Source organism: Stegostoma tigrinum, chromosome 17 (assembly GCF_030684315.1).
Source record: "Stegostoma tigrinum isolate sSteTig4 chromosome 17, sSteTig4.hap1, whole genome shotgun sequence".
NCBI classification, from domain to species: Eukaryota; Metazoa; Chordata; class Chondrichthyes; order Orectolobiformes; family Stegostomatidae; genus Stegostoma; species Stegostoma tigrinum.
The window spans coordinates 15575505-15600857 of NC_081370.1; the positions used below are offsets into that span (position 1 = coordinate 15575505).

The 25353-nt window shown below is 40.7% G+C and overlaps 1 protein-coding gene across 3 annotated transcripts in view; it reads left to right on the top strand.

Annotated features, from left to right (window-relative positions):
- The first annotated feature begins 15421 nt into the window (after positions 1–15421).
- LOC125459148 (anoctamin-9-like) overlaps positions 15422–25353 on the top strand; it is a 138688-nt gene continuing 128756 nt past the window's right edge. For 2 of the 3 annotated variants that reach the window (XM_048545125.2, XM_048545127.2), the window contains exon 1: positions 15988–16118. In XM_048545125.2, coding sequence (XP_048401082.2) covers positions 16110–16118 — 9 coding nt within the window. In that variant the 5' untranslated portion in view covers positions 15988–16109. Of the gene's footprint in view, positions 15516–15987; positions 16119–25353 lie in introns of those variants that run through there. The other variant, XM_048545126.2, reaches the window with a different exon arrangement.

A 25353-nucleotide genomic window follows, 5' to 3' on the forward strand; every position in this document is an offset into this window, starting at 1 on the left:
GACAAGGGAAAACAAAATGGTGTGGTGTTATCTATCAAATTTTATTTGTGCGGTGTTGACTTAAAAATATCTTTAAACCAGACCATTAAGGGTTAATCGTTAAGAGTTCATTGCTCTTGCAGTTGAAGCAATGTGGAAAAAGACATGAAAATAGAACTGTTGTAAGAAAATACCCCTGATTCTACTTGCAAGTTAACTGCATAAGTCCTTATAGTCTGGGAACCATTATTTTATATAGTTAAAAGCCACCTGGATATCTCTCAATTTGTCTTCTGCAAAATGGAATTTCTGGAAAAGTATTGAAAGTATGAAATGGCATTTAAGCAAATAATCTTCAATTCACAATAGTATTTGCCCCACTTGTCAGACCCTTCACCATCAGGCTGGGATTTGCAAGACCAATGCCTTGGAATCTGAGACAAAGCTCCAAGTACCACGGTCACAAAAGTCCCTGATAGAAGTCACTGTAAGGCTCACTGATCTGTGTTTATGTATGTTATGCAGTTTAAGCTAATTGATTCACTCATTAGACAGCATATGCCTCATAGATATTAAGTAAAGGAACCTAATAAATATGTTTCATGTTAAAGTGCACGTGTCTTGTGGCATTCTGGAATTGTGACCACAATTCGGTTATGTTTACTTCAGCAACGGAAAGGGATAGGTATATACCGCAGGGCAAGAGTTATAGCTGGGAGAAAGGCAATTATGAGGCAATTGGGCAAGATTTAGGATGCATAGGATGGGGAAGGAAACTGCAGGGGTTGGGCACAACTGAAATGTGGAGCTTGTTCAAGGAACAGCTACTGCGTGTCCTTGAAAAGTATGTACCTGTCAGGCAGGGAGGAAGTGGTCGAGTGAGGGAACCATGGTTTGCTAAAGAAGTTGAATCTCTTGTCAAAAGGAAGAAGGAGGCTTATGTAAAGATGAGGTGTGAAGGCTTAGTGAGGGCGCTTGAGGATTACAAGTTAGCCAGGAAGGACCTAAAGAGAGAGTTAAGAAGGCCCAGGAGGAGACATGAGAAGTCTTTGGCAGGTAGGATGAAGGAAAACCCTAAAGCTTTCTATAGGTATGTCAGGAATAAAAGAATGACTAGAGTAAGATTAGGCCCAATCAAGGACAGTAGTCAGAAGTTGTGCGTGGAGTCCAAAGAGATAGGAGAGGTGCTAAATCAGTATTCACAAAGGAAAAAGACAAAATTGTCGAGGAGAATACTGAGATACAGACTACTGGACCAGATGGGATTGAGGTTCATAAGGAAGGAGTGTTAGCAATTCTGGAAAGTTTAAAATAGTTAAGTCCCCTGGGCCGGATGGGATTTATCCTGGGATTCTCTGGGAAACTAGGGAGGAGACTGCAGAGCCTTTGGCTTTGATCTTTATGTCGTCATTGTCTACAGGAATAGTTCCAGGAGACTGGAGGATAGCAAATATTGTCCCCTTGTTCAAGAAGGGGATTAGAGGCAACCCTGGTAATTATAGACCAGTGAGCCTTACTTCGGTTGTGGGTAAAATGTTGGAAGGGATTATATGAGATAGGATTTATAATCATCTAGAAGGGAATAATTTGATTAGGGATAGTCAACACGGTTTTGTAAAGGGTAGGTCATGCCTCTCAAACCTTATTGAGTTCTTTGAGAAGGTGACCAAACAGGTGGATGAGGGTAAAACAGTTGATGTGGTGTATATGGATTTCTGTAAAGTGTTTGATAAAGTTCGTTGTGGTAGGCTATTGAAGAAAATACGGAGGCATTGGATTGAGGGTGATTTAGCAGTTTGGATCAGAAATTGGCTAGCTGTGAAAAGATGGTGGTTGATGGGAAATGTTCTTCCTGGAGTTCAGTAATTAGTTGTGTACCGCAAGGATCTGTTTGGGGTCACTGCTGTTTGTCATCTTTATAAATGACCTGGAAGAGAATGTAGAAGGATGGGCTAGTAAATTTGCAGATGACACTAAAGTTGGTGGAGTTGTGGATAGTGCAGAAGGATGTTGCAGGTTACGGAGGGACATGGATAAGCTGTAGAGCTGGGCTGAGAGGTGGCAAATGAAGTTTAATGCGAAAAAGTGTGATGTGATTCACTTTGGAAGGAGTAACAGGAATACAGAGTACTGGGCTAATGGTAAGATTCTTGGTAGTGTGGATGAGCAGAGAGATCTCGGTGTCCATGTGCATAGATCCCTGAAATTTGCCACCCAGGTTGATAAGGTTGTTAGGAAGGCATACGGTGTGTTAGGTTTTATTGGTAGAGGGACTGAGTTTTGGAACCATGAGGTCATGTTGCAGCTGTACAAAACTCTGGTGCAGCTGCACTTGGAGCATTGTGTACAATCTGGTCACCGCATTATAGGAAGGATGTGGAAGCATTGGAAAGGGTGCAGAGGAGATTTACTAGGATGCTGCCTGGTATGGAAGGTCTTATGAGGAAGGGCTAAAGGACTTGAGCTGTTTTCACTAGAGAGAAGAAGGTTAAGAGGTGACTTAATAGAGACATATAAGATGATCAGAAGGTTAGATAGGGTGGACAGTGAAAGCCTTCTTCCTCGGATGGTGATGGCTAACATGTAGCTTCAAATTGAGGGGTGATAGATATAGGACAGAAGTCAGAGGTAGATTCTTTACTCAGAGAGCAGTAAGGGCGTGGAATGCCCTGCCTGCAACAGAAGTAGACTCTACAACTTTAAGGGCATTTAAATGGTAATTGGATAAACATATGGATAATAATGGAATTGTGCAGGTTAGATGGGCTTCAGATTGGTTTCACAGGTCGGCACAACATCAAGGGTCGAAGGTCCTGCACTGCGCTGTAATGTTCTACGTTTTATTGATTTTGATCAGACCAGATCAGATCTCAGAACCTGTTAGGCACTTTCAGCCTAATGATATATTTGGTGCTGCAAGCAGCGTCTGACAAAAATGTTCACGGGGTGGAAGAGAAAGAGGAAGATGCAGAAGGAGAAGGAGAAGGAGAAGGAAGATACCGTGGCTGGGGAAACATTCCATGTTACAGAATGGTCCTTGAATGATGGGTTTAGTGCGGTATGAACTGGTTAACTAGGTTGGGGCCCCCGCAGTTTTGGGGCAATTGTTGCAAAATTCGAAGGGTTGTTCCATGCAAAGAGGAGGTCTGAGGGAAATAGAATTGCCTAGCATCCCAAGGGCTTCACCTAAAGGGTCGATTTTGCAGACCAGCCTGTATAAGATGCCTTGGGAGGTGCAAGAGTTAAAGGAGGTGAATGGTACATAGGCTACAGTGCTGACTGCAGCAGAACAGCAGACGTTTGTGCTGGCAGAGGCAGCTCAAGTTGGCCACTATCCGGCAAAACAACCATACAAGACATGGAAGGTGAATCTGATAAGTGTGTTTTTTATTAGGTTTGAGTGAGTGATTGAGTGAGTGAGTGAGTGAGACAGTGAGTGAGTGAGACAGTGAGACAATGAACTCTTTGATACTGACCACACTCAATTCTGAGGAAGAGTCACTGGACCCAAAAGGTTAACCCTGCTTTCTCCTTCATAGGTACTGCCAGACTTGCTGAGCTTTTCCAGCAACTTTGTTTTTGTTCCTGATTTACTGCATCCTTTCAGTTTTCCTTTGATACTGCAAGTGGGTTCCAGGTGTTCAGTGAATTAATGGTGTCACTCCACTGATCAATACTATATCAAAGGGTGGCAGATAGGGAGTTACTTGTGTTAAGTTATGGGGCATGGTAAGTTGTTTTTATTGGTTAAACGTTAACTCAGCATGACAGCTACAAGTTCCAGAAAGACAGACCTCTGAGTTGCTACCGATGCACAGGACCTGACCGAAAAGCTGAGTTAACGTGATTGATAGCTGAACTAAAGGTAATCATGTCGGAAACCAGACAACTAAAGCAATATCATGATCCTGTGCTTTATTTGCTGGCTGTGGATTTTAAACCATTGTGTATAAAACTATTTATTTAGATATCTCACTCTCACCATGAGTAAAGGAAGAAAATGTTCAAACGTTGTGAGGTGTGGGGAGGGGGGAGAGAGAGAGAGAGAGTAGCTTTTGTGTTTGATTAAGGTAATTTTTTTTTCTGTCAGCATATGAATTCCTCGATGTGTCCACAGTCTCTGATCTAACTGTTAGCCCTGTGTGAGCTGGTTCATTTGTGTTTTCGTTCGTTAGCTGCCAGAATGCTATCTTGTCATTTGTGTATTTTTCTCCCTGGATCTCGAGATATTGGGGGGGGGGGGGGGGGGGGGGGGCTTTAAGTTCTTATCCCTTTAAGTACTATTAGTGGTAACATGTAGCATTACTTTCTCAAGGGCTTGGTAAAATTTTACATCTTGCAATTGGTTGCAGTCATATGTAACTAATTGAAGAAAGGAAATTAAGTTAAACAGCATAATTTATCTCTTTTAAAATGCTGCACTGCGTGTGCTGTACATAGTTTAAGGAAAGAGTCTGGGTAAACGGCAAATGTCAAAACCTTTATGACTGAGTTATTGTGTTTGGAATTTCATTTCCTGGCCGGAGTGAACTTTCAAATATTTTTGTAGCATATGAGTGAATCTTTATTTCTGGATAATAAGATTTATTCATCCTAAATGTTTGGTGTGAATTAGTGTGCTGAAAATATTGGAATTTTGGAAAGGTAATTCCCTCTGCTGAAATCTGAGAAAACCTAAGTCAAGAGTTTCAAGAAGGTAAAACTAACAAAGGAGGCAGATTCTTTCCTTTGTTCAGAAATTGATAATACATGATCCTCATCCATGTCCAGGTGGAAGAGAGATGTGTCAACGTAATTACTTACAAGGCACTGCCCCTTCAGATCAGCAATAAACTGTGTCAGTTTGGAGAATTTATATATTCGATATATATAATTCTTTTTGAACAGACATATTTGGAATAGTTTACCCATTCTGCTTGAAGTAGAATGGATGGATGCTGCTTTGTTTTTCACATAATGGCAGATGCAGAAGGTTCTTTTCTCAAAAATTTTAAATTTCTGAATTTATCTGCAAACTTCTCGCATTGAAGATGTACAGGCTGGATGTTGATTTTGGGGCTGATGATGGGATGAATTTCTCTCTCAATATAGAAAAAAATCAAAACACGCCAGATAGAAATCTGTGAGCAGATAGCAGCTTGGGCTTTTAACTTGCAAGACAAAGCAGGTAAGCTTGAGAATGGAGTTGATATCTTTTCCTAAGCTGTTTCATCTCAGTGCAGTGAGGCAAAGACAGTGTGTAATGTCAGCTACGAGTTGGAAAATGGGAAAGAAAGAGTAGGGCCCTTAGGTGCTGTTAAGGAAGAGATCAACTATACAATCAGTAACAACCTTGATACTTCAATAGGTTGAGGATTGAGATATCACAATAGTCCCCCGTAGATCCCTGGAGCAGCCAGTTTGATAAGACATTCAATGCAGTACGACACAACTAATTTATAGATCATGGAATAAAAGGGATAGTAGCCACCTGGATATAAAATATGGAACACAGAGTAATGGTTAATGGGTATTTTTTGGGATTGAGGAAGATTTGTAATTGAGTTCCCTAATGGTCAGTATTGGGATCCTGGTCTCCCTTGATGTTTATGAATGTTCTAGGTCTTGGTGAGCAGGGAACAATACCAAAGATTGTGAATGATGCTAAAGGTGGGAGAATTGCAAACTGTGAAGAGAACAGTGTAGAACTTCAAAAAGACGTGAACATGTTGATGGAGAAGGCAGATAGGTAGCAGATAAAATTCAATATGAAAAAGTGCACTTCTGTAAAAGGAACATGAAGTGATGTATGAAATAAAGGATACAATTTTAAAACATGAACAGGAGCAGAAAGACCTGGGCATATATGTAGATGTGTCATTAAAACCAGCAACACAGGTAGAGAGAGCTGCTAATAAAGCCGACAGTATTTTAGGCTTCATTAATAGGGAACGCATAATATAAGAACATGGAAGTTATAATTAACTTAGATAGGACAGTAGTTAGACCTCACTTGGTGTGCAGTGTACAGTTCTGGGCATCAAACATTAGGAATGATGCGAATTCATTGGAGCGAGCAGAAAAGATTTACAATAGTGATTCTGGGGAAAGAGACATTTTAATAATGACGTAAGTCTGGAGAAGTTAGGGTTGTTACTCTTATAGTGGAGAAGGTACGAGGAAACTTGATAGAAAGTTTCAAAATCATGAGTGGTCAGACAAAGTGGAAAGGGAGAAAGTATTCCCACTTATAAGTGGATCAAGAACCTGTAGTGATTAGAACCAGGTGGATCCCATTGACTGAGATCCCTGATTGGGGTTGTTAACTTGGGCCAATCAGGGTGCCCTAGCTGACAAATATAAACAGGAATGTCAGAATCTCCTCACTTCAGGGACTGACTCTGCGCTGGCTGGCCAATATGGGGTTACTTGGTGACAGGATACCTGCCTCCCTGCAGTTATTTCAGTGGTGACAGGTCATTTAGTTAATAGCATAAAAACTAGCACGGTTGCAAGTTCCCCACAAAACAGATGGCACAATTTTGTGATGGTGTTCTGTGAAAATTTTGGTTTCTGCTGCAATGCACTTTATTCATCTGGTGGAAAAAACGTCAAGAACAATGTCTTCTTGATTTCAATTACCTGCTCTGCACTATGAGCGGATCCCCAGTTAAGACTTCTTCAAGTGGAGGCTGTTTGACTGCTGCTGGCCCCAGGCTTGCTGGTGCATCCTTTCTCTTCTGCTTCTTTGCAAATTTGCTGCATCACAGCCACCAACGGTTTCTTAATGACGTGAACACTCCACAATCACACACACACAAAAGACAATTTAGCTTCGTCCCTGTTACAATGGTTGGGGGTGCGGGGGGGGGGGAGGAACATAGAGGATTCTGATAAAGACAACTATGGAATGCTTCAATATTGACCTTTAATACAATTGTCCTTATTCCAAGTATGTTGCACAAATACAGTAGGAGATAGCAAATGTGCTGGGGATTAATGAAATCCTGTCCTTTTACTCACAACCCATCACATCCCCCTAGAGAGGCAGTACTACATTTCAGAGTATCTTGGCAATTACTTGCAGTGCAAAGCAACAGGAAATCATATCTATGCCTTTGTGGAGCCTGAGATATTCAATTGTCTTTATGAATTGTGGCCTGCAGTACCACTTCTAAAGTTTCCTGTGATTTCTTCTGCTTCACAAGAGATGATTACAATCAATTTGAAATAACCAAGGACATTGTCAAAATTTCTTGTGGCCTAGATTTATATCCTACTCAGTTGATCACCGTATGCATTTCATATTCAGGATTCCATGATTGGAGATGTCTTTATCCTGTACTGTGAAAGCATTGAATAAAGCTGTTGCAGATTGAAGGACTTTGCCTCACTCACAACCTCAGCACATGTGCTCATACAAGATAAAGGCCTTTCCAGCCTACATCTGGTGTGATGGCAGCTAATCTTCAGTTCCATTGCAAATTTATGATTCACATGAGAACGGAAAATCTCACAGGTTGGCTCAGCCTGTTAATCTAATCTCCCAAATCTTCATGTTCCTTTCTTCCTTGCACTCCCTGTTGACCCCATCAGTTCTGAGCTTCCAAATGTTCTCACTCTACTCTTTCATTTAAGTATTCATCTCCCATCCTGAACCCTATCCCCTGAACTCAACTTTAGCATGTTGATATGGAGCAATGACCCCTCAAAGCCAGTGTGATGGTGATCATTGATTAATGCCTTCACCTCCTCCACACCAATAAGCCATGTCATGAAATGCACAGTTGTCTCCTGCCCTTATATTTTGGGAGTTGCATTCTGTCACAATTATTGTCCACTCTGCATCCTACAGCACTGCCTCCAATCCTCACAATTGACTTCCCAGGGTTCCTTATCACAGTAGTGGCTCCTGATAACTTGCTTCAACTTTCAGTGTATGTACCCTTCAAAATTGACCATGGCCCAAACACCTGACTGTCCTGGAAGCACAGCCCCAACTAATACGGACTAAATCCCTGACTGCTCTCTGTGCAGCCCTCTGACTGACCTACCACCGGTTACACCGAACCTGAAGGACCCATCACAGCCCACTTCCCAGATTGTCGTGACATGAAACCTTTGGCTCTGACTACCCCAAATGACTAATTAACCATTTCCTTACCCCTGGGCTGAGATCAAATGCTGCCCTTGATTGATTGTCGCAGGACCAAATGACTAATGATAATCCCTTTTGTCTTGACTGAGGACTACTTCCCTTAGGCTTTGAGACACGGTTGTTTGGTTAAAGTACATGCAATATGCTTGTCATGTAGGCTGCTAGCTTGTTCTTTAGATTTGAGATTAACATAGCATGGTACAATACAGTAACATATACACCTTCTTGGCTAACCACTGGTGACAACCATGACAGGCTGCCTGGCTTAGTATCTGCACTAAAAGGGTACAGCAACACAGAAATACTGTGATAACAAAGTGTGAAGCTGGATGAACACAGCAGGCCAAGCAGCATCTCAGGAGCACAAAAGCTGATGAAGGGTCTAAGCCCGAAAACATCAGCTTTTGTGCTCCTGAGATGCTGCTTGGCCTGCTGTGTTCATCCAGCTTCACACTTTTGTTATCTTGGATTCTCCAGCATCTGCAGTTCCCATTATCTCTGATCACAGAAATACTGAGAGCTTGCTTTGAATGAGGAGCTAAAGCACAAAAGGGCAAGGCAGTGATGTTTGAGCATCCAAGTAAACACTAAGTGAGTGAATGCTAAGAAAGCAAGCAAAGAGCCCTGAGCACCTTGGTCCAGTGCATGACACGTGTATCCGTCACCATAGAAAAATAGCAGCATTACAATGAAAGCAGTTGGTGCATTCCAAAGTACAGTATTGAAGTAGATACCTGTATTGTAAATAAGTTGGAAGTGTGCCATAATGATGTGTTATGGTTGGATGTGGGTGTCACTGGCATTTATTGCTCATCCCTACTTGAAGTTGAGTTAACCACATTCCAGGTCTGGAGTCACATGTAGGCCAGACCAGGTAAGGATAGCAGTTTTCTTCCCTGAAGGACACCGTGAACCAGATGGGTTCTTTCAACTATCACCAATGGATTCATGGTCATCATTAAACTCTTAATTCCAGATATTTATTGAATTTAAATTCCACCATCTGCCATGGCAGGATTTGAACCCCAGTTCCCAGAACATTATCTGGGTCTCTAGATTAACAGTGCAGCAATAATACCACTAGGCCACTGCCTCCCCATGTCCAACAGCAACCTCTGTGGATGAAGTGCAGGGTGGTGGCTATCCAAGGATATGCCCTGAGGTGTTGAGAAATCCTAGCTAAGATGGAAGCCTAGAGGAGCAACTGGTGAAATGGACCACCAGGTACCCACTCTGATTTTCATTTCAGGAATTACCACTGTCTAGTTTTGCTCCCTGACTTGAGTGGGAGATTAGAAACCTGCATGTAGAAGGGGCACAAATACGTAATAAGATATGTAAATAGGCCTCTCGCTGATCACTAGAGAGATTCTCACTTCATTGTTCAAACCTTGGGTGGAAAGTTAAACTTTTTCCTCAACATTAAGAATCTAATCTTTCTGATTTTGCCATATTTCTCATTGTTTACACCAAAATAGGTGTTATAGTGCGACCTTAAATCAAATGAGCCAATGGGCCAAGGAGTAGTAGATGGAGTTTAATTTAGGTAAATGTGAGGTTTTGCATTTTGGTAAGGCAAACCAGGGCAGAATTTATACAATTAATGGTAGGGCCCTAGGGAGTGCTGCTGAACAAAAGTACGCAGGGGTACAGAAGCTTGCTTCCTTGAATGTGGAGTTGCAGATGAACAGGGTGGTGACGAAGGCATTTAGCACACTTGCCTTCATTGGTCAGATCATTGAGTATTGCAATTGGGATGTCATGTTGTGGCTGTATAGGACATTAGTGAGGCCACTTTTAGAATATTGTATACAATTCTGGTCACCCTTCTTTAGGAAGGATGTTGTTAACCTTTAGAGAGCGCAGAAAAGATTTAGAAGAATGTTGCTGGGAATGGAGGATTGAGTTATAGGGAAAGGCTGATTAGGCTGGAGCTTTTTTCCTTGGAGCATCAGACGCTAAGTGGTGACCTTAGAGAGGTTTATGAAATCGTGAGGGGCATGGATAGTATGAATAGCCAAGACCTTTTTGCCTAGGGTTGGAGAGCCCGAAACTAGAGGGCATAGGTTTAAGCTAAGAGGGGCAAGATTTAAAATGGATCAGAGGGGTAACTTTTTCATGCAAAGGGTGGTACGTATATGGAACAGGCTACCAGATGAAGTCGTGGAGGCCAGTACAATTACAACATTTACAAATGGATGGGTATATGAATGGGAAGAGTTTAGAGGGATATGGACCAAATACTTGCAAATGAGACTAGGCCATGTTGGGATGTCTAGTCAGTGTGGGAAAAATGAACCAGAGAGTCTGTTTTTTGTGCTGCATGACTCTATGACTCTATTCAGGGTTAGGAGATTTCTGCCCACAATTTCTAACTATTGCTGTATTCTCTTCCCACTTGTTCCTTTCTGAATTTAATTTATTGGCTTTCCCCTTTCCACCCAACCCTCCCCACTACCCCAGTTCCCAGTCCTAGGTTCAAATATCCTCGTGACCATCCGATTTTATTCTTTCCGCCAGGATCCTGGCTCAGCTTAGTCAGGTGGAATCCATAAAGTGGTACATTCTTTATTCCCCAAAATGGAATCCCAAGTTCACTTTCCTGCTAACAAATTTGCTGATAGCTCAGCTAAAAGGTCACATATCATAACCCTTAAAGTCTTCAGATGTAATTTAGCTCCTAACCACTGGCTTTCTCCAAGCAAAATATTGTGCCTACTCTTCACATTGTTGTTGATAATAACACGTATCGCAATAACTGGATCCTTCCCATTCCTTTCAAAAAGAACCAAGTTATCTCTTAACCTGGCAGCATATGTAAGACCTGAGACTTTGATGCTGCTCACCTACGATTATATCCACCCCTCCTAATTATTGAATCCTCCACAACCACCGTATTATCTTTTCCATTTTCCTTCCTCCTCCCGTAGCACAGTTGTAGTGTCTTCTGCTCGGAGGTGCCATGGTCAGCATGCTAGTTATTTTCCCACTAGTCTTTATCCTCATCTTTATAGACAGCCGAATATTTCACTTGTTTAATGGAATCAGTTTATTTGGGTCCATAAGTCTATGATATTGGTCAGACCATATTTGGAGTATTGCATTTAGTTCTGGGCAATGTATTTAAGGATGGATGTTAAAGCCCTGAAGTAAGTACAAAGGAAATTTACTAGACTGAGGGCCTTTATTGAAAAGAAGATTAGAGAAATTAGGCTTATTCTTGGAGAAAGATAATTAGGAGATGACCTATTGAGGTGTTCAAAATTATGTACAGTTTTGACAGGGTAAAGAAGGATATTCTGTTTCCACTTGTCAGTAACTAGGGGTCATAATTTCAAGGTTGCCAGCAAGAGAGCTAGGAGAGAGGTGAGGAAAAACTTTTTTTACTCAGAAAGTTACTATGATTTGGAATACACTGCCTGGGAGAATGGTGCAAGCAGATTCTATATGAGGTTTCGAAAGACCTGAATATATATTTGAAAGTGATGAATTTAGAGGGCTACAGAGATAGGGCTGGAGAATGGAACTAGCTGGGTTGCACTTTTGGATGTTGGTACAGATATGATGGGTTGAAAAGCCTTCTTCTGCATTGTAAATTTCTATGATTCTTTATAGGAGCAGAATTAAACCATTCAGCCCATTATGGCTGCTGTGCCATTCAATCATTGCTGATATGATCCCCGTTTCTTCATTTTTATGCCACCTAGGTTTCCCTTACTCTTACATACTATATTGATCACACCAATTTGGATTCTGCACCTTACTAAAATTGTGACTGACATCAGGAAAAATCTGCATGAGCATTGTTTTACCTCCCTTTTTGTTATACAGCAACTCCAACTCACAGGCTGCCTTAATGATTGAGCCAGAGAGATGTGAGGTGTAGACATAAATTGAAAATATATTACTATGGACAGTCTTGCCATCCTCTCCCAGCTGCTACAGAACAGACCTGCTCTGCCACGTTGTTTGTTGCAAGTTTTTAAACTTATTTTCTGTACATTAATTTGCATGAAGCGTTTAAAAAAAAACTTGACAAAATTTTAAGCAGATGATATGCACCGCTACAAGTACTGGAGGCAAAAAGCACTCTGTTTGCAATCACTCCGCGTTAGAGAAAGACTTAGTTTTATTTAATTTTTGAGCCACACAAAAATTACATGTCTTCACCTGACTTTCCACTCACAATGATTATTCTGAATTGAGGAACTAACAGTTAGGTTAAACATTCCGAGTTTTTGTGACGCAGTGGTAGTCACCTCACCTCTGGATTAGTGGTATGCAATAACATTTCTAAGCAAGTTGATTCAAAAATATCAACAAAGCTGTCAAGTAAACATTTTAGTGTCAGTCTCACAATATATTTTTGAATGGACTGGTTTGATCCATTGACCTTTTCCAAATGCTATGATCATATAGCATGCAATCTTTTACATCCCTCTGGACAATGTGTCCTAGTTCAGTATCTTGTCTAAAGCTGAGTATCTGTCATAATTCTATACATCTCATTAAAATAAGCAACAATCATCCAATCTTTAAATGGGTTTTAACCTCACAAGCTTCTTTAACAGGGATTTAATCATTGATTGTTGATTGGCAAAGAACACAACATGTGTGACAATGAAGTGTAACCAGTTTTCCAGATTATCACATTTGATAAAGTTCGCGCATCTGTTCCTTTGTCCTATTCTCTTAGGTGATGTTATTTTGTATGTACACTGACACCATTACTTGCTAAATGTCGATGACATGGATTACATAGAAACAGGTTCAGTAGCTCCATATCTGGGAGGATGAAACAGTTTCAGCTTGAAGTTCAGGCATGAAGCAGTCATTTCTATGTCCTACATTTCAATGTACACTATGTCTGATCAACAATCCAGAGGGCCAAGTGAATTCTCTGGGTCGTTGGTTCAAATGTCACAATGGCTACTTCAACACACCACCCTGTTCCTTGGCCAACATCTCTGTCTCAGGTTTGCAGCAGTGCTCCAGCAAAGTTCAGCATAAGCTGGAACAACAACATCTCATTTTCTGCTTGGGGACCTGTAGCCTTCTGGACTCAATCTTGCATTCAATAACTTTAGGGTTTGAACTCTCCTATGTCCTAGCCCCATCCTAAACAACAGGCCTTATTATTACATAGACTGCTATTACACACTATCCATTGTTAGCCACAAACTGTCCTCATTAACAGTTATTCACTCTCCTAGCCAGACTGTTATCTGTTTCTTTGTCTGTCCAGCTGCTCTTCTCTCCTTTTGGGTTCTATCTCCATCAATAGTTTACTTGCTAGCCCCTCCCCACATCCTAGCTTCTGCATAAAAAGAATGACATTTTCCTAGCTACCATCAGTTCTGAGAAAGGGTTACTGGACATGAAATGCTAATTCTGATTTTTCTTCAGAGACGCTGCCAGATCTACTGAGATTTTCCAGCAATTTCTATTTTTGTTTATGATTTATACCACCCGCAGTTCTTTCGGTTATTATTTACTAGAACTTGAATACTCTCAACGATGAATAGGGGAAGAACAAAGGAAGAATTGTTTCACCTTGGATCCCAGTTCTGGATCTGAGACATGTGATGATATTGTCACTTTAGAAAGGTTATTTTGTCCTCGGTTTATTTTTTGAGAAGAGGTTATAAAGGCTAAGGTTACAAACTGGCCACTGGAGATGGTCTCACTAAACAATTTAGGAGGCCTTTAGGCTTTCTTTAAAAAGACTGTAGCAATGGAAGGTGAGTGGCCAGCTCTCTCAGATGAGGCTGTTCTAGTTTTTTTTAGCTGAAGTAGTCAGAAGCTGTTTATGGTCCCAGAAGGGTTGGAAGCTTCAGTGAAAGATTCCTAGCTGCTACTTTCTCTGAAACCTCTCTTGATATTGTTTCCTCCTAGATTGGAGAACTACATGCAAGAATCGGTGCCTGAATTTGCCTTTTTGCCAAAGGGTATGTTTATGGGAAGTTACAATATTGGAACAATTAATTAGAAATAGATACTGAATCAGTTAATCAGTTAAGTTTTCCAATAGTTGTTCAAAGTTCTTCTGCGTTGTTTGTGTTTTGACTGTAGTATTTAAATAAATTGTGTTTTGCTTCATATGGAGTAGTTTGGCCAGTTGCATCACATCTGGAACATACAGTTCCCATCTACCCTTAAAATAAGAAAAGTTAGGGTCTAGGCTACCTTAAAATATTTTTTGGAGTCTGGTCTAATCCATAACAGACAGGGAAATAAGTGGGTTGAGATGTTAGTGGGGGAGCTACTGTGGATGACATCGAAAAGAATGTTGAATCTGTCAGGAATACTGTGACTGATCTTCAGCCTACATTCAGTAGTGGGTTCCCCTTGCCATCCTTGATAGACTCACATTTCATTTCTGGAGCTGCCGATTCAATGGTGGCAGTGAACTTCAATGTGAAGTGACACAAGCAGATTTCCCTTTAATTCACTAGGTTTCTAATTTCATACAAGAAACATGTTGCACACTTCTGCTATTGGTTGTTTGCAACCTATTTAATCTTGGGTATTTTATGAGCTTGGCAGGGCAGCTGGTGAATGATTTTGACTTCATCATGGGATAGTGGAGAAATACATGAGGAGGTCAGAAAAGAGATGGGAAAGGTGCTTTATGAGACATATTTTGTCCTGGTTTATTTTAAAGAGTGATTTTAAAGCAGATATTCTGACCTGTCTACTGGAAACCCTTAAAGTATGCAGCTTGTGAGGGCCTTAGGGTTTTTTAAAAGTTGGAATAATGGAAGCAGCCTGAATGGGAGGGGTTAAACTTGCACACACCAGGATTTTTCATTTCAGTAGCAGCTGTCGGGAGGTTTGAGCAAGATTGGAAGCTGCAGCACATCTCTCTCTGCCACACTCTGGAGTTTTCTCTTGGTGTTTCTCCTCCTGGGCAGCTAGAATTGCATGTGGGCCAGTGTACGTTTTTGAATTTGCCAAAGGTGTGTTTATGGGATGTTACTATATTACTGTACTACCACTGTTTAGTCGTAAAATAATCTGTTATTGTGTTATGTTTTCCAACAGTATTGAGTTATTCCAGTTTCTCTTTCTTTTGTATTTTAACTATAGCATATGAATAAAGTGTGTTTTGCTTCAAGTCCGGTAGTTTGACCAATCAAATTGCATCCAGATCGAAATGCTTAGTACTTGCCTGTAAAATAAGAAAAAAGCAGCGTCTAGACTATCTTCTTAATGTATTATGGGGGGAGGGGCGGGGGTTGGTCTTCAAAATAAACCAGGACAAAATACACCTCTTAAAGCAATAGTAGGTCACACCCTGCTATGAATTTGCGTTCATCACTGACACCAACTTGCGCACATTTATTGCCAGTGAGTTCTCTGCTTTGGTTCCAAAACAAAAGTCTGCTCATATCACGGGGTAAGAATTTCTCTAAACATCGTAATAATTTTCTTAGAATATACTTCATTCATAAAATTTCTAAAAGTTCATTCCAAAACATACTGGCTTAAAAATTATAGTAAGTACAAATAAAATTCAACTTTTCTCCTTCTGAGGTACCTCAATACAATTGTTAAACGTTTCATATTTATCACATGTAAGACCCATCAGGCATACAGCCATGTTGGTGGTAAATGACTTGTGACCCTTTGCAGGTGAAATCCTGGCGCGCAGAGGAGCTATAACACTGGCAGAGGCTGATATTATTTATGCTTCGTGTCTGGAATGAGGAAGTTGTGGATGGGAAGCGTAAATGCTTATTAGGCGTTTCTCAATAACCATAAAGGATACTCACCGACGCCAGAAAGTTTCGAGGCGGATTTGGTTGATTTGGGCACGAGTCCGGATGAACCAAAAAGGGGGGGGGGGGGGGGCTGTTGGTGAACTTTAACTGTACACGGAGGGAGGCACTCATGTTACCAGTGACACGGAACTGGCTGGAAATCGGCAGGATTTAGATACATGTGTAACTTTGGGTAGAGGATTCGTCGTTCGAGATTACAGACAGAGACTATGGAACAGGTAAAAACAGATAATTAAAATGTTTTACTAACTTACTCTTGTCGGAAAACAGCGGCCACGAACTCATTAACGCAAGACTCCCGAGTAATGACAAGTCTTGAGGCGAAAAAATAAGGCAGGACCAGAAACTCACTTTCTTGAGAAGATTGAACGTCTTAGTTTCAGTTTTACTTATACAGCCATTTAGCACAATTAAGTTGCCATTAAGTACGAAAATTAGTTTCACTGTTGTCATCTCTAACAGGACATGGCTCACCCCAACCCCGAAATATAATCTATTGTCGTAGACAGTCTATTTTGAGCAACTGATTTGTTCAGAAAGGTTCGAAATGGATCTGGGTTGTATGGAACAGAAGTCGGGAGGCAGGTTTCTCTGCGCTGAGGTAGACTAAGTTACCAATTTGATCTGTAGACTGATCGGATAATTTGGTAAGGAAATGCACATGTCATTAAAGGAGCTGATCTAATATTGCACCATTAATGTAAGCGCACGGAACATTAACTGGGGTTCCTCACCAACTCCTCTACACTCAGGTCGGGCCACTTCTGGAATACTAATATTCTGGTCTTTCTCCTATAGGAAGAATGTTGTGAAACTTAAGGGTTCAGAATAGATTTACAGGGCTGGAGGATTTGAGCTATAGGGAGAGACTGAATAGACAGGGGCTATATTCACTTGATTGTTGGAGGCTGAGGAGTGAGAAATTTATAAAATCATGAAGGGTGTGGAAAGGGTAAATAGACATGTCTTTTCCATAAGACATAGGCGCAGAAATTAGGACATTCAGCCCATCGAGTCTGCTGCGCCATTTAATCATGGCTGATAAGTTCCTCAATCCCATTCTCCAGCTTTCTCTTCGTAGCCCTTGATCCTACCCAAGTCTTAAATGTACTCAATGACCTGGCCTCCACAGCCTTCTGTGGCAGTGAATTCCATAGACTCACCACTCTCTTTCCCCAGGGTGGGCAAGTCCAAAGTTGGAGAACATGGGTTTAAAGTGAGAGGGGAAAAGTTTTAAAAGGACCTAAGGAGCAACTTTTTCATGCAGCAGAAGGTGGAATAAGCAGCTAGAGGAAGTGGTGGAGGATGGTACAGTTACAACATTTAAAAGGCACCTGGATGGGTACATGACTAGGAGGGGTTTAGAGGGATTTGGGACCAACGGCTGGCAAATCGGACTAGATTTATTTGGGATATTTGGTTGGAATGGACTAGTTGGACTGACGGGTCTATTTCCATGCTGTATATCTCTGTCTTCCTTACTTGGTCTGGCTTGCATGTGACACCAGACCCATAGCAATTTATTGGTTCCTATCTGCCCTCAGGGCAATTCGGGGCAATAAATGTCGGCCTAGCTTGTGATGTCAGTATCCCATTACTTAATTTTTAATAACACTGGAATTGGATGAGTGCAGTTGTGAGGTTTGTGGCCTGGATGGTAGAAAAAAAATGTGAAAACAAGTGTAGGTGTCTTACAGTCAGAAAGAAGGAAAATTATAATTGGGGGAAAAAGAGAAATCAGGGAAATTAAATGTATACTTTTGTCCTGTTTACATAAAGGTTGACACAATAACAAGCCAAAAATGTTGGGGAACACAAGGCCTAGTGACGGAGATTAAATGAAAGAAAATTATTAGCAGGGAAATGGTATTGGGAAAATTAATTGAATTAAAGGTAATAAATCTCTGGGTTTGATAATCTACATCCAAAGTACTTAAGAAAGTGGCTGTGGAAATAGGGGATGCATTTGCAGCCATCTTTCAACATTCTATAGACTTTGGAATAGTTCCTATGAACTGACCTGTTACTGATGTAGCCATGAGAACCGCAGAGATCTGTGCTTAGATCCTAGCTATTCCAAATGTATAGCAATGAATTAGATGACGGATCTACACATAATATCTAAGTTTGCAGACAACATAAAGTTTGCTATACTAGTTGTCAGGCAGATGCAGAGATTTTTCAATGTAATTTGGACAAGTTGAGTGAATAGGCAAAAGCATGACAGATGCAGTACAATGTAGAAATGTGATGTTATCCACTTTGGTAACAAAAACAGGAAGGCGGATTATTACTTGAATGGCGATAGATTTGAAAAGTGGCAAGTGCAATGAGACCTGAAAGTCCTTGCATATTATTCACTGAAAGTAAGCATGCAGGTGCAGCAGGCAGTGAAGAAAGCAAATGGTTGTCAGTTTTCTTACGGCGGGTCTGAGTACAGGAGCAGACATGTCTTGCTGCAACTGTACAGAGCCTTGGTGAAACAGTACCTGGTGAACAGTGTGTAATTTTGATCTCCTTATCTGAGGAAGAATGTTCTAGCTATTGGGGGAGTGCAGCAAAATGATTCCTGGGATGGCAGGGCTGATGTATGAAAAGAGACTGGATCAGTTAGGACAATATTCACCAGAGTTCAGAAGAATGAAAGGGGAAATCTAGAAACCTATAAAATTCTGACAGGACTAGACAAGATAAATGCAGGTAAGATGTTCCTGATTACTAGGGTGTCTAGAACCAGAGGTCACAGTCTGACAATACAGGATATATTTAGGTCTGTGATGAAAAGAAATTTCTTCATCCAGGCAGTGGTGGGCCTGTGGAAATTTCTGCTACCAAAAAGGTTGCAGCCATTGAGTATTTTCAAGAAGTTTAGATATAGTTCTTTGATCCCTTTAGCTCAAAGGGTATAGGGAGAAAGCAGGAACAGGTACTGAGTTAGATGATCAGCCAAGATCGTCTTGAATGATGGATCAGATTCAGAGTGCCAAATGGCCTATTCCTGCCTCTATTTTCTATGTAGTAGTGATAGGAAGGGTCAAAGCAACAGAGATTTGAAAATAAAGGTGAAATTTTCAAATCAAGGTGTTACTTGATTGAGAACCAACTTAGGGCAGTGAGCATACGATCAGGGAACAGCAGAGTGGTGGATGCGTTTAGTTTATAGACAGCAGAATGTGGGAGACCATATGAGAATGAGAGGAGTGACAAAGATGTGAATTAAGGGCTTCAGCATCATAAGCTGACGCAAAGGTGAACTTGGCTTGTGCTGTTAAGGCAGAAATAGAAACTAGTGAGAGCACAAATATGTTGCTCAAACTCAGTTTAGGGTCCAATATGTTAAGAGTCTGTTTTGGTCTCAGACAGTTGTCTAAAAGAGGGATGGAGTTGGTAGCTAAGGAATTGAGTTTGGAGTGGGGACAAAAAGCAAGAATTTCAGTCCTTCCAATACTTAATTGGAGGAAACCAATGCCGATGTTGGATAAGATATCTGATAACTTTGCACCAAGGAAGCACCAAGATAAGTAGAGCTAGGTGTTGTCAAGTTATGTGAAAATTAATGCTGGGCTTTTGGACGATGTTGCTAAAGAATGACACATAGGTGAAATTGGAGGGGACCAAGAATAACTTCTTAGGGCAATGTCAGTATGGCTGCAGCAAGTGAAACTGTTGTAAATGACAGTCTGGGTATGCTTAGATCCAGGTATGGAGCCAGAGGAGAATAATTCCACCCAGTTGAAAGACCCTAAAGAGACATTGGCCAAACATGTGACATAACATGAATCAAAGGCTTCACTCCGATAGATATAGATGAGGAGGTACAATTCACCTTTGCCAATCAAATAGGATGTTGTCTGCAACTTTGATTAATTTGATTCAGTACTAAAATAAGATTGGAGGAATTCAAACCTGGATTTCTTGAAGAATGGAAATGGTGGTGCTGTAGTTTAGTCTTTTGGTAAAGGGCAAAGTATGCCTGTACTAGGTTTAAAATCTCCTTGAAAATTTTGGCATGAAGTGAAGCTGTGTCTTATCTTGCAGTATTTTGCTAATGTTTCTCAGCTCTGTTCCTATATTTGTAATCCGTTTATCAATAAAATCGATAAATAAATAGTATGGAAGATTACAACACATAGTACAAAACTCTAAGATTAGGAAAGGAACTTCACAATGGAAAAATCAGCCTTTGGAACATATTAATGGGAGGGTGCTGTAACAAATAGCAATTACGTGGTTCTTTGCATATTTAAATCACATATTTATAGAGAAAGTAATAAGCTGGGCACCAAATGCAATGAAATAGAAAGGTAAATTGAGGTTCAAAGGTAGGGTTGAGAAACACAATCACTGAAATTTTGAAATCAGTTAGAAAATGGATAGGTAATGGTGAGGAGAACGTAAGGCTGTTCTGAAAAGTAGAGTCCAAGTGACTTAAAGAGTAGTTATCACTTAGCAAACGAAGGGACTGAGGAGTAGGAAAACTCCAGAAGAATTAGGGATATATGGAGGGACATTGTTTACAAGTCTGTACTGTTGGGCTGAATTTAATATAAGCATTGAGGATCTCTCCCACCAGTTGTAAAATCAATTGGAGATAGACTTGCTGCATTTTTGAGAGTGGTCTGATGAAATTAACTGGTCAGTGTTAGTCCTTCCCTAGGATTGTGGGACGAGTTTCCTGATTCCCACAAGCTAATATGAGCCAGTAGCTCTCATAGTGCAACTGTTGTGATGGCTGGTGTAGGAATTACTACAAGGGTCTCATCCAATAAGGAGGCCTCCAGGAGGCACAGAATGTGTTTCACATTTACTCCCTTAGCACCACTAAGTTCTGGTGGGCTTGGATAAAAGGGCATCAATTGGTTCATAAATGAGTAATTGACATCATAAAATCATATTCTCCTCCCCCGCTCTATATTAATCATGAGAGGCTTTTCCCCTTGTTATTAGACTGATCCACAGTCTATTTGGCAATTAAATGGGCTTGATTGCTATGCTTCCCGTCACAGCAGGCTGAATTAAATTCTAACTGTTGGGTCTATTTCTCTCATCAAATACATAGTCCACTACTCTTTCAGCAATCTAAAGGATGATCCCCTCTGCAGATCTGGATTATTCCTTAAGAACCTTCCAACTTCTCATTTATATTGCATGCTACCTTCCTGATATCCAAAATTTGATCTTTCACCTCCTCTCTTCCCCACTGTCCAGCACCCCAAGCTCTTCTTCCAGGTGAAGCAACAATTTACTTGATCTTCTTTGTGTTCAGCATATTATCTGTTCATAATCTGATCTTCTCCCCAGTGAGTTTGTCAAACACAGCCTATGTGGAAATTACCTCTGCTCAATCCTGAGTATGACCTTGAGCTCCTATTCACTAATTTGGATTCTGGTCTTTGTCTTGCCTTTCTAGACTGTTTAAGTGGACTTCAGTGGAAGTTTCAGGAATAACACGCCATCTGCCGTTTAAACACTTTAATCTTCTGAATTCAGCGTTGAGTTCAATAATTCAGAACTTATCACTGCTCCCAAGTTTTACATCATCATCTGTTTTGTTACCTAATCTCTTCTATATACCATTCTATCACAGATTTTACAGTGGTTCTTTCCTTCCCCCATACCTTACAACTTTCTATGTTTTCATATACTTGAAACAAAATTCAGGAAAGAATGCCAAAACAAAAAATCTTTCAGGGAGCCTTTGGTTCTGAAAATGCTTAAAAATCTAAGAGCACCTGTGGATGTTGTTTTCTTGATTATTAGTAGGGTTCTGAGTGGGATCTGACCTATGGCAAGTGAAGAGGGTATTTCACTAGTTTCAATACGTAATGGTTTGGTAATTTGACTGTTGAGGAAGACAGGAGCTCACAATACTACTGAATCAGCTGATTTTCTGCTTATACAGAGTCTGTACTTCCAACTTGATACCCTTTCAACATATTGCTAGCTGTGAGGAACCTTGATAATTGTAAACCATATATTAGATGCATAAAAACCACCTGAGGCCTTGGGAATAAAATATGTTCCTCTAAATACAAAGTTTTATTTATGAGTACAATACAGATAGTTACAGACAGCAAGGCTGTTGTATATACCAGACAAGATGGGGCACGTCCAATGTTTGAACTTGATCTATACTGAGTTAGTCAGGGCAGTTAGTGTGCTTTGGATTTACTAATCATTGCTGTGTGTAGGGAACCAGAATCAGCCAGATTTTCACTTCTAATCACTACTCAGTGAATATACTGGAAAATGTTTGTGCACACACAATGGCAGAGAACAGAACATGGTTTATCCAAGATACCCCGTATGTTGACTGGGAATCAGCAAATTCTGTCTAAATTCACAAAAAAGAGTGGGGAGTGCCAAGAGCTTCTCTCACTAAAAAAAAGCTGCTGCTTTCAGCAAATGAAAGATTACCTGATGGTAAACAATAAATTTCTTCTACATTTATAAGATGAAACACTATTTCAACAATATGTTGCATCACAAGATATGTAAACATACAAACAACAAAACACAAGAATCTTATCCGTTCATTCCCCCCACCTCCTTATACAACCTTCTCAAACCTTTAACTCATCCAATATTTTACCCTTAGGACAAAGCACTTACAATTATATTATATTTTCCAGCAATGTGAATAATCTTTACATTATATGGTCATTGAATAAAACAAAACTACTCCATGCAAATAGTCTTGCACTTTCAGTTTTATACTTTTCAACGAATGCTTGCGGATTATGGTGAGTCTAATGCTTCTCTGTTCACACGTAGGACGTGGAAAGAGAGAAAATAAAGAGGAGCAGAAGTAGGCCATTTGGTCTTTTGAACTTGCTGTATATCCTTTATGATCATGGCCGATCATCCAACTCAATTGCTTGTTCCCAATGTTCCCTCACATTCTTTGATCCCTTTCGCCCACGTACTATATCCAAATCCTTGCTGAAATCATACCTTGTTTTGGCCTCTAATTCCACAGGCTCACCACTCTCTGGATGCAGAAATTTCTTATCTCAGTCCTAAACAGTTTACCCCATACCTTTAGACAGTGACAACTAGTTCTGGACTCCCCTGTCTTTGGGAGCTTCTTTACTGCATCAATCCTGCCCAGTCCTGTTAGGATTTTATAGGTTTTATAGACTTCAAATACTGAAGAAACAATACTGATCCTGAAGTCACCTTTACTATAATAGATTACTTTTTTCTAATACTGGTTTAGTTTATTGCAGAAATAGTCCACTGGCTTCTTTATTCCTGACTCAGTGTAACAAGACTGCACCCACACCTAAGTCACTAGCATAAGTTACCATTTTGCAAGGTCTGGATCAGGGTGGCTAACATTGGTTCAGTTACTAGTATTCTGCATTCCACTGACCATATTACTACTGTTTGTACCTTTGAAGAAGTTATAACTAATATGCTAATATGCTGAATTCACATCCAGATTTCTGGCAAAGTCCACACATTCCTAAAAAAAAGTCTCATGATATCCCATTTAGTTTTAGGAACAGCAGATTCTGTGAGCTTTAATGTTCATTGCTCTTGGTAGCATTTCTTCTAAGATATGTCCTAGATAAGTCACACTTGTTTTTGCAAATTCACTTTTGGCTAAATTTATCACGCAGCCAGCCAGTTGTACTTGCCTTAACTGGTCTTCCAGTTGTCTCACATGCTGTTCAAAATGCGTTGTTATATAACACAACAGCGAGTAAATAAACTACCTTGTTTCAGACCTCAGCTACGATTTGATTCATTACCCTCTAGAACGTAGCTGGGACATTCTTTAATCGAAATGGCATCACTCAACATTGGTAAAACCCATTTTAAATGGTGTGACAAAAGTAAATATCTCTTTAGCCTTTGGCAAGTGCCATAAACACCAATCACCCCACAAAGATCATGCTTAGAAGGGAATGAGGCATCACCAACCCTATTAATACGGTATAATCGCGAAGTTGAGTATGAATCGGTTTGTGACTGCATTTACCTTTTTGTCGCCCACACAACATCGAGTTGATGCATTCAGTTTACGAATCAATTACTACTCAGGTGAACTCCAGCTGCTCTGACTCTGTTCAATCAAGTGATTTTCCAGCACAATATGAATCTCTTATTCCATCTGAACTCTTTTCTCCATTCTCAACCAATAAGGATGCTGCATGAGCGGTGTCCAGTCTTGTTTTGCCCAATTCATTTGTCTTGCTAATTTCTTAACTCCACATCCTTTCCCCCCAAACTTTGGTATGGTCTGTGCAATTTTCTTACTGGATTTCAAATTCGGTCTCGGATTCTCCCCTGTAGAATCTGCGTCGGTCTCTGTTGTCTCCTGTTTCAGTTGCATCGTTTAAAGCTTACGTTGTTACTCTTCTCTTTCCCTTTGCAATACTAATTTTCTCCTTTCCGTTCTTTTCATTTTTACTGTTATCGCCTCTCCCTTTCTTTGTTCCGTGTCTTTTTTATGCCATCGAGGGGACTTGTTCCTTCACTTTCTCTTCATACTCAAAACTGCCTTAACCATAACGCAATACTACCTGTTTCCAATGTGTCACTATCCAGAGTGCGTAGTCTCACTTGTATTTAACTAACTCCAAATTCTACACTAGTACCTGAATTATCCCTGCCATTCCAGCCTTGTCAAGCAATGCTAGCTCGAGTTTTCTGCAAATTCCATCAGCTTGGGTTTTGAAAGTCCACTTACGATAGCCAGGGGTAACTCTGCCACCTGCAGGAAATCCTTTGCTATAATTGAAGTACGGAATTAAGTGCTTTCTTTGCCAGTGTTGTTTACTAATGCCACACCCTTGTTGTGGTAGTTTTAAAGTCAATTCCAACAAGAGCCTTCAAACCTTGTCACGCCTCACTGGGGTAGCAAGTTTGAAATCAGGCTACACTATTCCCAGAGCTATTACACAAAAATATTTCTAAAAGTTTGCAAATTCCATAATTTAAGATAACAAGGTGTGGAGCTGGATGAACACAGCAGGCCAAGCAACATCTTAGGAGCAGGAAAGCTGACGTTTCCAGCCTAGACCCTTCTTCAGAAATGGGGGTGGGGAAGGGGGTTCTGAAATAAATAGGGAGAGAGGGAAAGGCGGAAAGAAGATAGATAGAGGAGACAGACCGGTCAAAGAGGTGGGGATTGTGCCAGTAAAGGTGAGCGTAGGTGTGGAGGTAGGGAGGAGATAGGTCGGCCCAGGGAGGACAGACAAGTCAAGGGGGTGGATTGAGGTTAGTAGTGAGGGTGGGAATTGGGGTGAGAGGAAGAACAGGTTAGGGAGGCTGGGACGAGCTGGGCTGGTTCATCCAGCTGTGTTCATCCAGCTCCACACCTTGTTATCTCGTATTCTCCAGCATCTGTGGTTCCTATTGTCTCTGATACAAATTCCATAATTTGCCTGTCAATTGACCCAGGAAACATACTCTATGTTTCTGTTCCTAACAAGAACTACTATT